This window comes from Lactuca saligna, chromosome 5 (assembly GCF_052625555.1).
Source record: "Lactuca saligna cultivar CGN05327 chromosome 5, ASM5262555v1, whole genome shotgun sequence".
Taxonomy (NCBI): Eukaryota; Viridiplantae; Streptophyta; class Magnoliopsida; order Asterales; family Asteraceae; genus Lactuca; species Lactuca saligna.
The window spans coordinates 318887248-318900389 of NC_136421.1; the positions used below are offsets into that span (position 1 = coordinate 318887248).

Sequence of the window (13142 nt, forward strand, 5' to 3'; positions counted from 1 at the left end):
ATTCCTGAAGCGTCTTTGGTTCCTCCTCCATCCGAGCTACTCATCACTCTATCCGGTCAACAAATCATCTCCTTTATTTCTACTCAAGGAGATCCTCTCAAAGATAAGGGGAAAAGGATCGCTTTCGAATCAGACAACCTAGTGAAGTTGCTGAAAAAGTCCGAGGGTTGGTCCAATGAAAAAATGCAACAAGCTCTGGAAGAAAGCATTCGGATTCAAGCATTTAAAGATAATCCCAATCCGATGTTACGCCTTTCTCCGCTTTACCGAGAAGGAATCTTACATGAAATAAACTTTGTGCCCTTCATGTATTTTGATCTTCAAAGAAATGACTCAAAAAAACTTGACTTACCAATCTCTCCCCATGGACGCTTCTACATCAAGTTATCATCATTGCATCCATACAATGATCCACAAACTATCATCCAAACTGAGCATGAGAGATTAAGAACATTCTATTCCATTAATGCATGACCTCAAAAGGAAGTGTGGTCTCGAAAAAGAATTACCAAGATTGCTGTTATGGTAAAAAGGTTCAAAGTAAGTTTGATTTCGACTGTATTCTCTACATATATTTCATATCTCGAAACAAGGAAACCACTGTTACAATCATTGATGCCAACTTTCCTTCGATGAATCCGAATGACATTCTTACCATAACTATTCATCTCAAAGATCGTCAGACAAATGAATCTAGCATTGTAGCTTTCAAAACTACTATCAATTTTCTAAATGAGTACATTGCTGAATATTGTAGATCTGATGTGGAGTTTGCTCACCTGTTCAGAACTAAAAATTTAATGGCCAAAATCAGTACTTAGCTTCCTGAAGCTGGAATCTTAGTCGAAGGCCCTATTGAAGAACCTGGACTTGGTTTTTTCTATCTCAAGAAAAAGACATATCCAAAAGAATTTTTCCGAGTTCTTGACAAACATCTTGTTCCAACCAAGATTCTTCAAAAGTTCACCTTAAATTCTTCCAAGAATGATTCTTCTGAACACATCAAGAAGAAATTTATTGAGCATCTCTAATGGTACATAAAGGTTTGAAGCTGGCTCCAGAGTGCTTACATGTTTGTCTTTGATGAAGCCAAGTGACAAGTCAAAAGATTGGTAAGGTCACTTAGGGGGAGATTGTTAGAACATGGAAAAGTGATCCTTATGCAATCCGAGATGAAGACTTCCAAGCTAAAGATTGAGTTTGAATTAAAGATGTTTTGAAGTGAAGACTTGTCCGAGATCTATGGTTGTTTAGAAACATTTTTTTTATCTGTAATGCATTAATTGTTGCAAGTACTATTTTGTATTGTTCTTATTGTTTTCTAGTATAGTACAAGAGACAAGATCAATAAAAATGACTGTGTCAATTTGTTGATCTTCAGAAGTCTCTCAGTCCATGCACACTTTATATGATTTGTCTTTTAGTCACTCCTTGACTATTTAAGGAGTTGTCATATTTGTATCAAGATAAAGAAGTGTGCACATTTTCACTCTAATCAAGAATCATTCATTCATTCATTCTCTTTTACATTCTTCTTGTGCTTGAATTACTTTACATTGCTCATACTTATTATTATTCCATATTAAGCACTTTGTTGATTGTCTCTATTCAGAGACAAGACTGGTTTATCAGACTTGACCAGATGTTCATTACAAATAGACATTGATTTTAAGTTAATTCAATGTTTGAGTTATCAAACCTTGTCCGCACAAATCCTTGTATTTAGAGCGACCCTATAGGATAATATTTTATTAGAAAACATTATTCTAAAATTATAATTTGTTCATCCCATTTTGGTCTAGAAATGGAGTAGCACTAAAAGTGATTAGGCTTCAGTTAAGTATAAATAAGATGTGTTAACTAGCAGATAACATGTACAATAAAAAATGGAAATTAAAAGTAATAGTGTAATAACATGAATTGAATACATGTCATTTGCATGATTTTGATTATAAAGTAACATTTGACGTGAAAACTTTTGAAAGTAAGGTAAATTTTAATGTGAAAACTCTTGCATGTAAAGTAAAGTACCATATGGAGTAGCTACATCAATCATATCCAAATTATAATAAAACACACCTACATACACTTATGAATTAATTAGAACTTGGTAATGAAGTCATAAATATGGTTGTTGATCTCTTGTGGCTTCTCTTGATTGATGAAGTGACCAACTCCTTCCATGACCACCACTTGTTCCAGTCCTGTTACCCATTCCTTGAATCCACCGCCATGAATGTATTCTTTTATTCCTGGAAAGTTATACGTTATGTCTATGTCTCCTACTATGAATTTCACTGGGACTACAATTTTAGATCCTGTCCATGCTGCACATAGTTCCCAGTTTCTGTAATCAAAACAGTTAGAACCCAATTAGACAAGTAACCCTACAACATCAAATTATAAACTAAATAATAATTAATTAAGCAAGTTAGTTTTGATTACATACAGATCAAAACAACGGTAGTAATTGAATGGTCCTGCAAATCCCGTGGCATGAAATTTGGATGCAAAGTAGTCAAGGTCTTCTTCCGTAAACCAACAAGGTACCATGGTTTGATCTGGTTTAAACAACTTGGCATAGTCTTTAGGCATCATTGGTGGGCTTGGATTTCGTTTGAAATAAAATGACGCCAATAGTTTTTTTGTATCCACTTTTGCAAACTCTTCTTCCCATCCTATTTCCTATAGTTACCGAACGTACACCATTCTTGAACATCAATATTTTCCAAAAAAATTTATTTGAAATACTGTTTTTCATGCATGCTTATTCTTGAATTAGATATGAAGATAATAAACATATATATATATATATATATATATATATATATATATATATATATATATATATATATATATATATATATATATATATATATATATATATATCAAAGTATTTTCCAAAATATCATGGAAGATAATAAAACATTCATTTGTTAAATTTGGTATCACAAGTATTTCAAGAAAAACCAAGTCTAAATGAATGACTAGTCATATATATGAATTATACATGCCATTTTTTAAAGAGTTATGTATATGTTGTTCTTTCATTCCTACAAGAAATATAATATATTTTCAAGAAAATTAAAATTTATCGATTGGGAACTTATTAGCTTTACTATATTACTAATTACCATCATTATTGTTAGTGTATCGTACATCGATGCGACACAATCTTATAAGTAGCTATATATGTTGGAGTCCCCATTCTCTCTACAAGGGCTCTTTTGGATAGTTAATATAGGGCTCCATATATATTTACATGGTATCAGAGTTAGGGTCTCGCACCGCCGTGACTCAGCACATCCTTGTCTATCCTCATCGAGCCTTCGACTATGAGGGAGATTGTTAGTGTATCTCATATCAGTGCAACACAACCTTATAAGTGGCTATATATGTTGGAGTCCCCCTTCTTTCAGTGAGGGCTTTTTTGGAGAGACAATCTTAGGCTCATCATATATTTACAATTATCATTAAGAGTTTGTAAATTAATATGAGAGATGTAGAAAATGAATGTCATCAATTATACAAGCTTCTGTATATCAAAGTTAAAGTTCATTTGTACATAGATTTTAAAATACTATAATTTTCATTTCTAAAGAAAAAAATATCACATACTGGAGATGACTGATCATACCATTTATCAATATATTTGATTTGAATTTTGATGAAGTTAAAACACTTATCATGCCTCCATTTATAAAGTGATGTTCGTGTATAGTTAACCAAAACATAATTTTATTTCAGAAGATTAACTAAAGCTATTGGTTCGTTAATTTTGTGAGCCTAAACCTAAACCTAAACCCAACTGAAAAAAAATGTTTTTCTTTGAAATTCATTATCAGGTTATCTGATTGATCATTTAATAATTAATACATGTGTGTGAAAACTAAAATCTTCATATTAAAATTCTAAATGAGGATGATCTTTGGGTATAATATTTTAGAAGGTCAAAACAATAATTTCAAATTTAAAGTTTAAACAAATATATCCAAATATTAAAAAAAATAAATAATATCGCCTACTTGTAGTTGTGTAATATGTAACTTAATAATTGATTTTCTAATATATTCCATAAGACCACATATAAGAAGTATTAATTATAAAAAAACATTACCATAAATGTAAAATTCATTTATTATGGAGATTATGAATGCATTTCACATTTAAATATGATAATATTAATTATAATTAATACATTTCACATTTAATTATGGTAATATTATCATTAACTAATGATTGCTATGTATGCCCTTATGACACATGTTAGAAAATCTCACTTAATAAAAATCGGTACACTTTTTGGTTTTTCAAATTCACTTTTTGACTGTTTTTTGATTTTAGATATTTTAAACATACCTTGTAAAGACATGATGTATCAGCTGATAGAAACTTAATCCAATTCCAAGAATAGCCATATATTATGTATTAGTGTACATGTATCTAGGTCATAAAGTTAGGTTAATATTGTATTTCTTAACCTACTAATATTAACCTAACTTTATGACTCGTACTTTTGTAATTTCTTGTGAGGAAAACTATTTCACAAGAAATTATATTAGTTTAATATGATATCATACTCTCTCTACTAATAATAATGGTCCACACCCCACTTATACAACCAATAAAAAACATACAAATTACCAACATCAAAGTATATTTCCCACTAACCCTAAACATAAACAAATTGAGCTATGATGTGTGGCGTGAACTGGTTGAGACCCACTTAATCTATTACAACGACATCAACCATCTCGACGAATCTCCTCTCCAACCGAAACTTACAACAAAAAATGACATAAATTTTTCTCTATTTTCAAGATGTGGATTTATGGTACTACCACTTATTCCCTTCTTACCATGATCCTCAAGAAGGGTACTAATTCCCCAATCTATGTGGAAAAGTATCAAAGACCTTTTTATGAAAACCAAAGATGGTTGGACAATGAATTCCACAGAATTGTTCTAGGTGACTGGTCAATCTCCCAATATTTACATAAGAATAAGCTTCTTTCTAATTTATTGGCTAATATTGACGATCCCGTTCCCGAAAAGACTTGTTACGTACCTTATCAAGAGATTTACTCCTTAATTTGAGAACATCGCTATTGTTATCAGACACTGTGTTTTTCTCTCATGAACTTCCTCAAAGCATGTTTAATACTCACACCGTCCCAAAATTATTGTGCACAGATAAAAAACACATAGATTAAGGAAACATTAATTAACACTAACTTTATTAAATGAAATGCCAATTGTAGCATTTTGTTACATATAATTCCATGGTGGTTGCATTTAATTCAAAGGTAGTTTAATTCCATGGTGGTTGCATTTTGTTAATTAATAATGAGGGATATTTTGGTAAAAGTGATATTCATTTTTAGAAGTAGACTATTTTTTTCGGCACACCAAAAAGGAAACATGGACTATTAATTTGGGACAGAGAGAATACTTCTTTTAGAGAAGCAATGTCTTTCTAAAACGTGCCTCACACAAGTTATCCACTGTAAACACTTACATCCTCCAACAATTTTGCACGCGGATTCGAGTCCCATCATATATCATTTTTGTTTGTTAAAACTCTTGGAACCCTCACAACCAAAATAGCAGGCCATCTCAACATCCAGGGCATAAAATCTGACAACCGTCGCCCCTCAGTTGCGTCTTATGATTAGTAGTAGCAACTTCCAATACCTTGGCAAGCATATTCGTCTTCTTGTAATAAAAGCACTAGTAATTGTCGTGGCATGCTTACCAACTTATAAGCATATTCGTCGTTTTTTTTCTAATTCAATTTCTAAGGTTCCAAATTTGTTTAATATTGTTTACTTAAATTTATAGACATCCCTGTTACTTAGTTCAGACTACATATAGTTATTTTTGATCATTTTTCCATTTTGTCAAGATTTACACATTAAGACGTAAAAATGATGTATTTGCCAAAATTTTATATTTTCACGCTTATGTAAAAACTCAATTCATTTGTGAAATAAAGTCGTTACGATGCATGGGCAGATTCGATAACCACAAATTCCACTTACTTTTCTACCAAAATTTGCATACCTTTTTTTTAGTGTCCTTGCACAACCCAACAAAACAAAACGAGATGTGAATGTATGACTAGAACTCTAAATAACATCACTCGTACTCTCATATTCCATGTTCATCTTCTACCAATATAGTGGGTGGAAGCCTTACATATGGCAATCTACCTCTTATACACTACCATATCTGTGACTACCCACAATCAAATCATGTTCATCGAACTCTTCAGCAAACCCCCACCATTTTCCCACTTTATTGTTTTCGGGTGCCGTTGGTACCCTCAGATCCATACCCATAAAAAAAACTCTCCTTACTCTCAATACTATGTGTTTTCCTTGGTCACTCGAATTGTCATCGAGGTTTTAGATGTCACGACCTATCCACTCATCACCTCTTGCCATGTTGTTTTCCATGAAACCTCCTTTGGAACAATACCGAACCAACCATCCACACTACCACTACTCAGGCTACCCCTCTCGGCACTTAACCCCCACCCCATGCCATCTAATGGCCACCTATGCCTTTTGAAAGAATAAATCATTTACCACTAGTATTTGTTTTAAATATGTAGATTTTTATTTTTTGTGTGTAAAAGCTTTGATACGAGGTGTATATGTTTAAAAATTTTACTAGGTGTAAGACTCATGTATTACATGAGTTTATTTAAAAGAAAATTTAAATATAAATTTTAAAATATTTGAAAATTTTGAATTTATAAGAAAAATGAAAAAAAAATATTGAATTATAAAAATTAAAGTGTGTTTTTTCTCTTTTAAATTTAAACAAATAATTTAGATAGATAAATAAAAATAAATAATGAAACTTTAATTTAGTAATTTTGAAATTAGAAGGAATGTCATTAATTAAATTAATATGCATTTATTATTAAATTTAAATAATATATGAAATTTAATAAAATAGAAAAGCCATAAAATAACAAGTGGAATAAAAATTAATTTAAAATAACCATAAAATTAGATGTGGCAAAATCCTCTCTAATAAATGAAGGTTTTTTGCCGCATGTCAATCTCTAATGAGTTTTGACACTTGTCATTTTGTGATATTTTTTAAATAAATAATATTCACTTGTCATTTTATGGTTTTTCAATTTTTAAAATTAAAAAGCGACATAATCTTATAGTTATATATATGTAAAGTATCAACCAAAGGGCTTCTAGCCCAGCGGTACCCGGTGTTGCCCTCCCTCCTTGAGGTTGAAGGTTCAAGTCCCGTCGTGGACATAGGTGGATTTAAGGTGTAGTTTAAGAGTAGGTTAGATTTGCCGTTTCAAAAAAAAATATATGTAAAGTATCAAATGTAATACATATTATAATAAATTACAATTAATATTTTTCTTCATTTCTTATTTCAAAATTATTTTCTTTTTAATCAACGTGTAATACACGGGTTTTACACCTAGTGAATAATAATGTAACGTGTGTCAAAAAAAATCTTTATAATAAAGTAGATGTGTCGATAATAATAATAATAATAATAATAATAATAATAATAATAATAATAATAATAATAATAATAATAATAAAAAAGAATCTAACATTTATTATTTAAAAGAAAAAAATGAAAATGAAAACGAGGGTAGTAATCATGAATCACCTGGAACCTGCAGATGTAGAAATCGTCGCCAAAAGTCTGTCGCATGAACTGGACAGGTTTCACCAAGGGATTCCTGGGATTATACACGACGCTCATGTTAACCAAAGCCTTGATACGGTCTGGCCGGAAAAGACACAGGTACCATGAGATTATAGCACCCCAGTCGTGACCCACTAGGAAAACCTTGTCCAGCCCCAACGAGTCAAGCAAGCACACCAGGTCTCCGACGATGTGGAAGGCCGTGTAGCTGGTGGAGGAAGGCGGTGCTTCCGAATCTCCAAAGCCACGAAGGTCAGGTGCGATGGCACGGTAGCCTTTGGAGGATATATACAGCATCTGGTGACGCCATGTGTACCAGAGCTCCGGGAAGCCATGGACGAAAAGCACGGCAGGGCCTTCTCCGATCTCAGCCACGTGCATAGTGATGCCATTTACTTTGATTGACTTATGTTGTATATTCTCCATGTCTGTTTTTGTTTTTGTGTGTAGATTGTAGTTAGTAGATTATTCGTTTTTTATAAGGTTTTGCTTTGCGTTGGTTATTAGTCCATCGGCCCTCGACAGAGGAGTGTGCGTGGGGGCGGTGGGGCTACACCGAAAAAGAAAGGCAGCAATAACAATGTTATTAAAGATTGATAATGCTCGTGAATGTAAAAGTGGGAGAACCGTTATGAGTAGATATGTTGATTTGATTTTGAGGGTGCAAACTATTAAATCTTTAAAAAATCAAATGCTCTGTCGTCCATGTCCATTGTCCAGTAACCAAGGGTCTTTTATTACTAGTTCGTTCAAATAGACGCCGACCTAAAAAACTCATGAACTATGGATGGAAAAAAAATAAAAAAAACATAAAGCTATTTTTGTATTAACGAATGACAAAAAAAAAAAAATGACATCGGGAAAAAAAAAAATACAAAAATAGATGCTTTTCATCATTTTTTTTAAGTATCAAAAGCCGGAGGAATTAAGGTTTATATTGGAGATATGAATATCCAGGGCCGGCCCAACTACATGGGCAAGTTGGGCTTAGGCCCAGGGCATCAAAAAAATGGGGGCATATTTTTTATCCAGTAATTTATAATATATATATATAATTTTGGCCCAAAAATTAAACCCAATTGGCAATTACTCTAATAGTCCAGGCGTCCAACAATTACTCTAACAGTCCAAGTCGCGGTCGGCATTAGGGCATTCGCCATTCTGATTCAACGATCTTGAGCGCCAAGTGAATTAGCGATTTAGCGCAATCGGGAGATGAGGAGTCGGGAGATGAGGAGTCGGTCGAACAACGGTCGAATGGATTCAACGTGTTTGTTGTGTGAGCATCACCGATTCAGCCGATGCTTTCAATTTCAATCAATAAATCTTGACCTCTCAATTTCTTATTCAATCTTCTTCTCAATTTCTTATTCAATCAATTTCTTATTCAGCCGATGCTTTCAATTTCAATCAATAAATCTTTGATGATTTCTAATTAGTAATTACTGACAACAAACGAAGGGAAGTACGAACCAGTGAAGAAGGCAAGAAATCAAACACAGCCGTGAGCCCGTGAGTTACTGAGTTTTCTTCTGATTGCAATTTGTCAATTTATATTCTTCATTCTGATAAACTCGAATTTTGGGTGAGTTTTCTTCAATTGACTGTGAGTCTATGAGTTTTCTTCAATCATTGTTTCTTTTTTCTTAATATGATTAATTGAATATTGTGATTTGTTGTTTGAGTTGCAGATTTGGAAATTGGAATTTTCAATTGTTTTCAAATAGAAAACGAAGTGAACCACAGTTTCTGAATTCTTTTTTTGTGCTCTTCAACTTATTAGGGTAAGTTTTCTATTTTTCTTCTAATGATTTTTTTTTTTTTATTTCTGTATGAACATCAACCACAGTTTCTGAATTATCTAAAGTTTTGTTTTTGTACCACAGTTTCTGAATTATCTAAAGTTTTGTTTTTGTTTCTGTGATGTGAATTAGGACTTGGGACTTGGGAGGCTGATTTTTGTTTATTTTGAAATCTTGAAAGGTATATATTTATTTTATTGTAGTTTTAATTTTCAGATTATTGGCATTGTATATATTTATTTCATTGTAGTTTTAATCTTGAAAGGTATATATTTATTTCATTGTATTTCTGATTGTATGTTTTAATTTTCGGATTATTGGCATCTTCAAAGTGGGAAATAAAAATGAAAACTTTGGCCAGGTTGTATCTTTCTTTGCTTAACTTTTATAACTAGAATTATTGATTTTTTTTCTTTGCTTAGCTTTTTTCTTTGCTGATTTTTAAATATGTTTCCCCGAAAACAACCATCGGGTGCTCAAAATAGAAAACGAAAAAGAAAAGAACAAGAAGAGGCTAATCAATTAAGAGGGTCTTTGAATAAATATTTTGTTAGAAATCAAAATTCCAATGATCCGGTTAATAATTTTAATGTTCCACCTAGTACTTCCAATGATTCGGTTGATATTTCCAATGATTTTGAAAAAAATGATTTTTTTAATAAAGATAAACCAAGTGATTTTAATATTTTTGATCCTAGAGTATGGGATGATTTAGATTCAAAAATGAAAGATTTACTAATAGAAAAAGGGCCAAATAGAGAAGTTGATACCAACACAATTTTTCCAAAAGATTCACTTGGTAGACATTTTTCATTTGATTTTTTCATTCGGAAATTAAGAAATGGTGATTCTTTTGATAGAAAATGGTTAGTGTATTCAAAAGAACTTGATAAAGTTTTTTGTTTTTTGTTGTAAGTTGTTTAAAACTAATCGAACTAAAAGTAGTTTGGCAACCGAAGGAATTAAAGATTGGAAGCATCTTAGTGAAACATTAAAACAACATGAAAAATAGTTCCGATCATATGGATAATTTAAGAACATGGAATGAAACGCGAATTAGGTTAAATAAAAACGAAACAATTGACAAAGAAATTCGAGAAATGATAAAAAAAGATACCGAACATTGGAAAGAAGTTATGGTTAGAATTATTTCTGTTGTAAAATGTTTAGCAAAAAATAACTTGGCTTTTCGTGGTACAAATGAAAAAATTTATGAAAACTCAAGTGGCAATTTTTTAAGTGTAATTGAATCAATTGCGGAGTGGGATCCGGTAATGAAAGAACATTTTCGAATGATTCAAGACAAAGAAACACATAATCATTATCTTAGTCATAAAATTCAAAATGAATTAATTGAAATGTTAGCATCCGAGGTAAAATGTGCAATTATAAAAAAAATCAAAAGGGCAAAATATTTTTCTATAATTCTTGATTGCACTCCGGATGCTAGTCACCAAGAACAAATGACTTTGATTATAAGATGTGTAGATTTGGAAAGTGTTCCATTAAAAGTTGAAGAGTTTTTTTTAGAGTTTTTAATTGTAGAAGATACATCCGGTCTTGGTCTTTTTAATGTTTTACAAGATGCCCTAAAATCTCTTGATTTGGATATTAATTATGTTCGTGGTCAAGGGTATGATAATGGGGCAAATATGAAAGGTAAACACCAAGGTGTTCAAAAACGATTGCTTGATATAAATAATAGAGCTTTTTATATGCCTTGTGGATGTCATAGTTTAAATTTGGTTTTGTGTGATATGGCAAATTCTTGCCAAAAGGCAAAAACTTTTTTTGGTACATGTCAAACGCTTTATAATGTTTTTTCCAATTCAACCAAAAGATGGAGTGTTTTACTTGAGTTTGTTGATGATCTAACACTTAAATCGTTATCAGCTACTCGTTGGGAAAGTCATATTGAATGTGTTAAAGCAATAAAAACACAATTTTATCAAATAAGAAAAGCTTTAAAAAAACTATTTATAATAAGTGATAATGGACAAGTGTGTAGAGATGCTGATTCACTAGTAAATGGTGAATTTTCTAGTTTTGAATTTATTTTAAGTTTAGTTATATGGTATGATATTTTGTACAAAATTAATTTGGTAAGCAAAAAGTTACAATCCAAAGAAATGCTTCTTGATGTTGCTGTAAAAAATTTAGAAGGGTTAATTAATTATTTTGAAGAATATAGGGAAAGTGGGTTTGACTTTGCTATTAGTGAAGCAAAAGAAATAGCAAATAGTGTTAAAGTTAAACCCGAATTTCCTCAAAAACGCAATAAAAAAAGAAAACAACATTTTGATGAAATTCCAAATACCGAAAGAGAACACCAATCTTCTCAAGAAGCATTTAAAAGAGATTATTTTTTTATTCTTGTTGATATGGCTGTTGTTCAATTAAAAAGTAGATTTGAACAAATGCAATATTTTGAATCGATATTTGGTTTTTTGTTTGATGGTTCCAAATTAGTTTCTTTAGTTGATGATGAATTAAAGAAATGTTGTTTAAATCTTGAGTCCAATTTGAAAAATGGTGAAGATTATGATATTGATGGAGATGGTTTATTCATTGAGTTAAAACTTTTGCAGAAAATGTTGCCGGATGAAGCATACAAAAGTCGAAGTCCTTGGACATCTATTCAAATAATGGAGTATGCAAGAAGAATGGATATGTTCCCTAATGTGTTGGTTGCATATAGGATATTATTGACGGTGCCGGTTACGGTTGCTTCCGCAGAAAGAAGTTTTTCAAAATTGAAGCTTTTGAAATCGTATCTCCGAAGTACCATGACTCAAGAAAGATTGAATGGATTAGCAATTTTAAGTATTGAAAGTGATTTTCTAAAAAATATTGATTATTGTAAAATAAGAGATGTTTTCGCTTCAAAAAATGCCCGAAGACATCGTTTTAGGTGATTTTTTGTATATTTTGGTTGTGTTATTTGTTTGATTATAAAAATTACTGCATTTTTTATATTAGAAATTATTACATTTATTTGATTATATGTTTTTGTTATTGTACGTTACACATATAAGGGCATAATTTTTTTATCTCGCCCCGGGTAGTAAAAAACAATGGACCGGCCCTGTGAATATCTTTTGGATCGTGTGGACATTTTCCGAAATGCTATTTCTACCCTATGTATGGGTTGCAAGAAATTCAGACTAAAATAATCCAAAAGAACACTTACGAATCTATGTACAAAAATCGTAATCCAAGTCGCTAGAAGAATTTTATGTTCGTCTGAAGAAAAAAGAGCTAATGATTTTCGTGTGTCGCTTCTCAAAGAGAAGAGTAAATAAACGAGATTAGGGTTTTCTTCTTAGGGTTGGCCGTCATGGGTTGCTTTGGAAGCAAGTCAGGAAAATCCGGAATTTAATGAGAATTTAGGGTTTTCAAAACTAACGAATTTCGTTAGCTTTACCGTAATCACCCTCAAGAATTCGATTTTTACCACTATGTTCCCATATGTAAAATCTGGAATTTAGCGGGACCCCAGCCAGCGGCTCTGCCGCTTGGACCCCGCTAGGGGCACTGCCCCTTTGGAAACCCCAGACCCAGGGGCAGCTCCCTACTTCTAATTTGATCTTATACATGTGTGCACTGCGCACAAACTCGTACATATATTAGAATATAAAATAT

General features: G+C 31.9%; 2 protein-coding genes across 2 annotated transcripts; one reads left to right on the top strand and one right to left on the bottom strand.

The window, feature by feature from the left end:
- Positions 1 to 1976: 1976 nt before the first annotated feature.
- LOC145048763 (epoxide hydrolase 1-like) lies at positions 1977 to 8175 on the bottom strand. Its single transcript, XM_078997358.1, has 3 exons — positions 7660 to 8175; positions 2450 to 2685; positions 1977 to 2347 (listed from the first exon to the last, which is right to left on the bottom strand). The coding sequence occupies exons 1-3, from the start codon at positions 8122 to 8124 to the stop codon at positions 2101 to 2103; spliced, it is 948 nt and encodes a 315-aa protein (XP_078853484.1). The 5' UTR covers positions 8125 to 8175; the 3' UTR covers positions 1977 to 2100.
- A 2347-nt stretch (positions 8176 to 10522) lies between these two features.
- On the top strand, positions 10523 to 12415 carry LOC145047122 (uncharacterized). The gene has a single exon (XM_078995361.1). The coding sequence runs from the start codon at positions 10523 to 10525 to the stop codon at positions 12413 to 12415; it is 1893 nt and encodes a 630-aa protein (XP_078851487.1).
- Positions 12416 to 13142: the final 727 nt, after the last annotated feature.

Bases quoted from the DNA above. Each gene is read 5' to 3' on its own strand.
- LOC145048763 (XM_078997358.1), bottom strand. From the start codon at position 8,124: ATGGAGAATATACAACATAAGTCAATCAAAGTAAATGGCATCACTATG. The intron at 2,686-7,659 runs GTGATTCATGAT...CGGTAACTATAG, and splicing joins TCTACATCTGCAGGTTCCAG to GAAATAGGATGGGAAGAAGA. The intron at 2,348-2,449 runs GTATGTAATCAA...TTTTGATTACAG, and splicing joins TACTACCGTTGTTTTGATCT to AAACTGGGAACTATGTGCAG.
- LOC145047122 (XM_078995361.1), top strand. From the start codon at position 10,523: ATGGATAATTTAAGAACATGGAATGAAACGCGAATTAGGTTAAATAAA.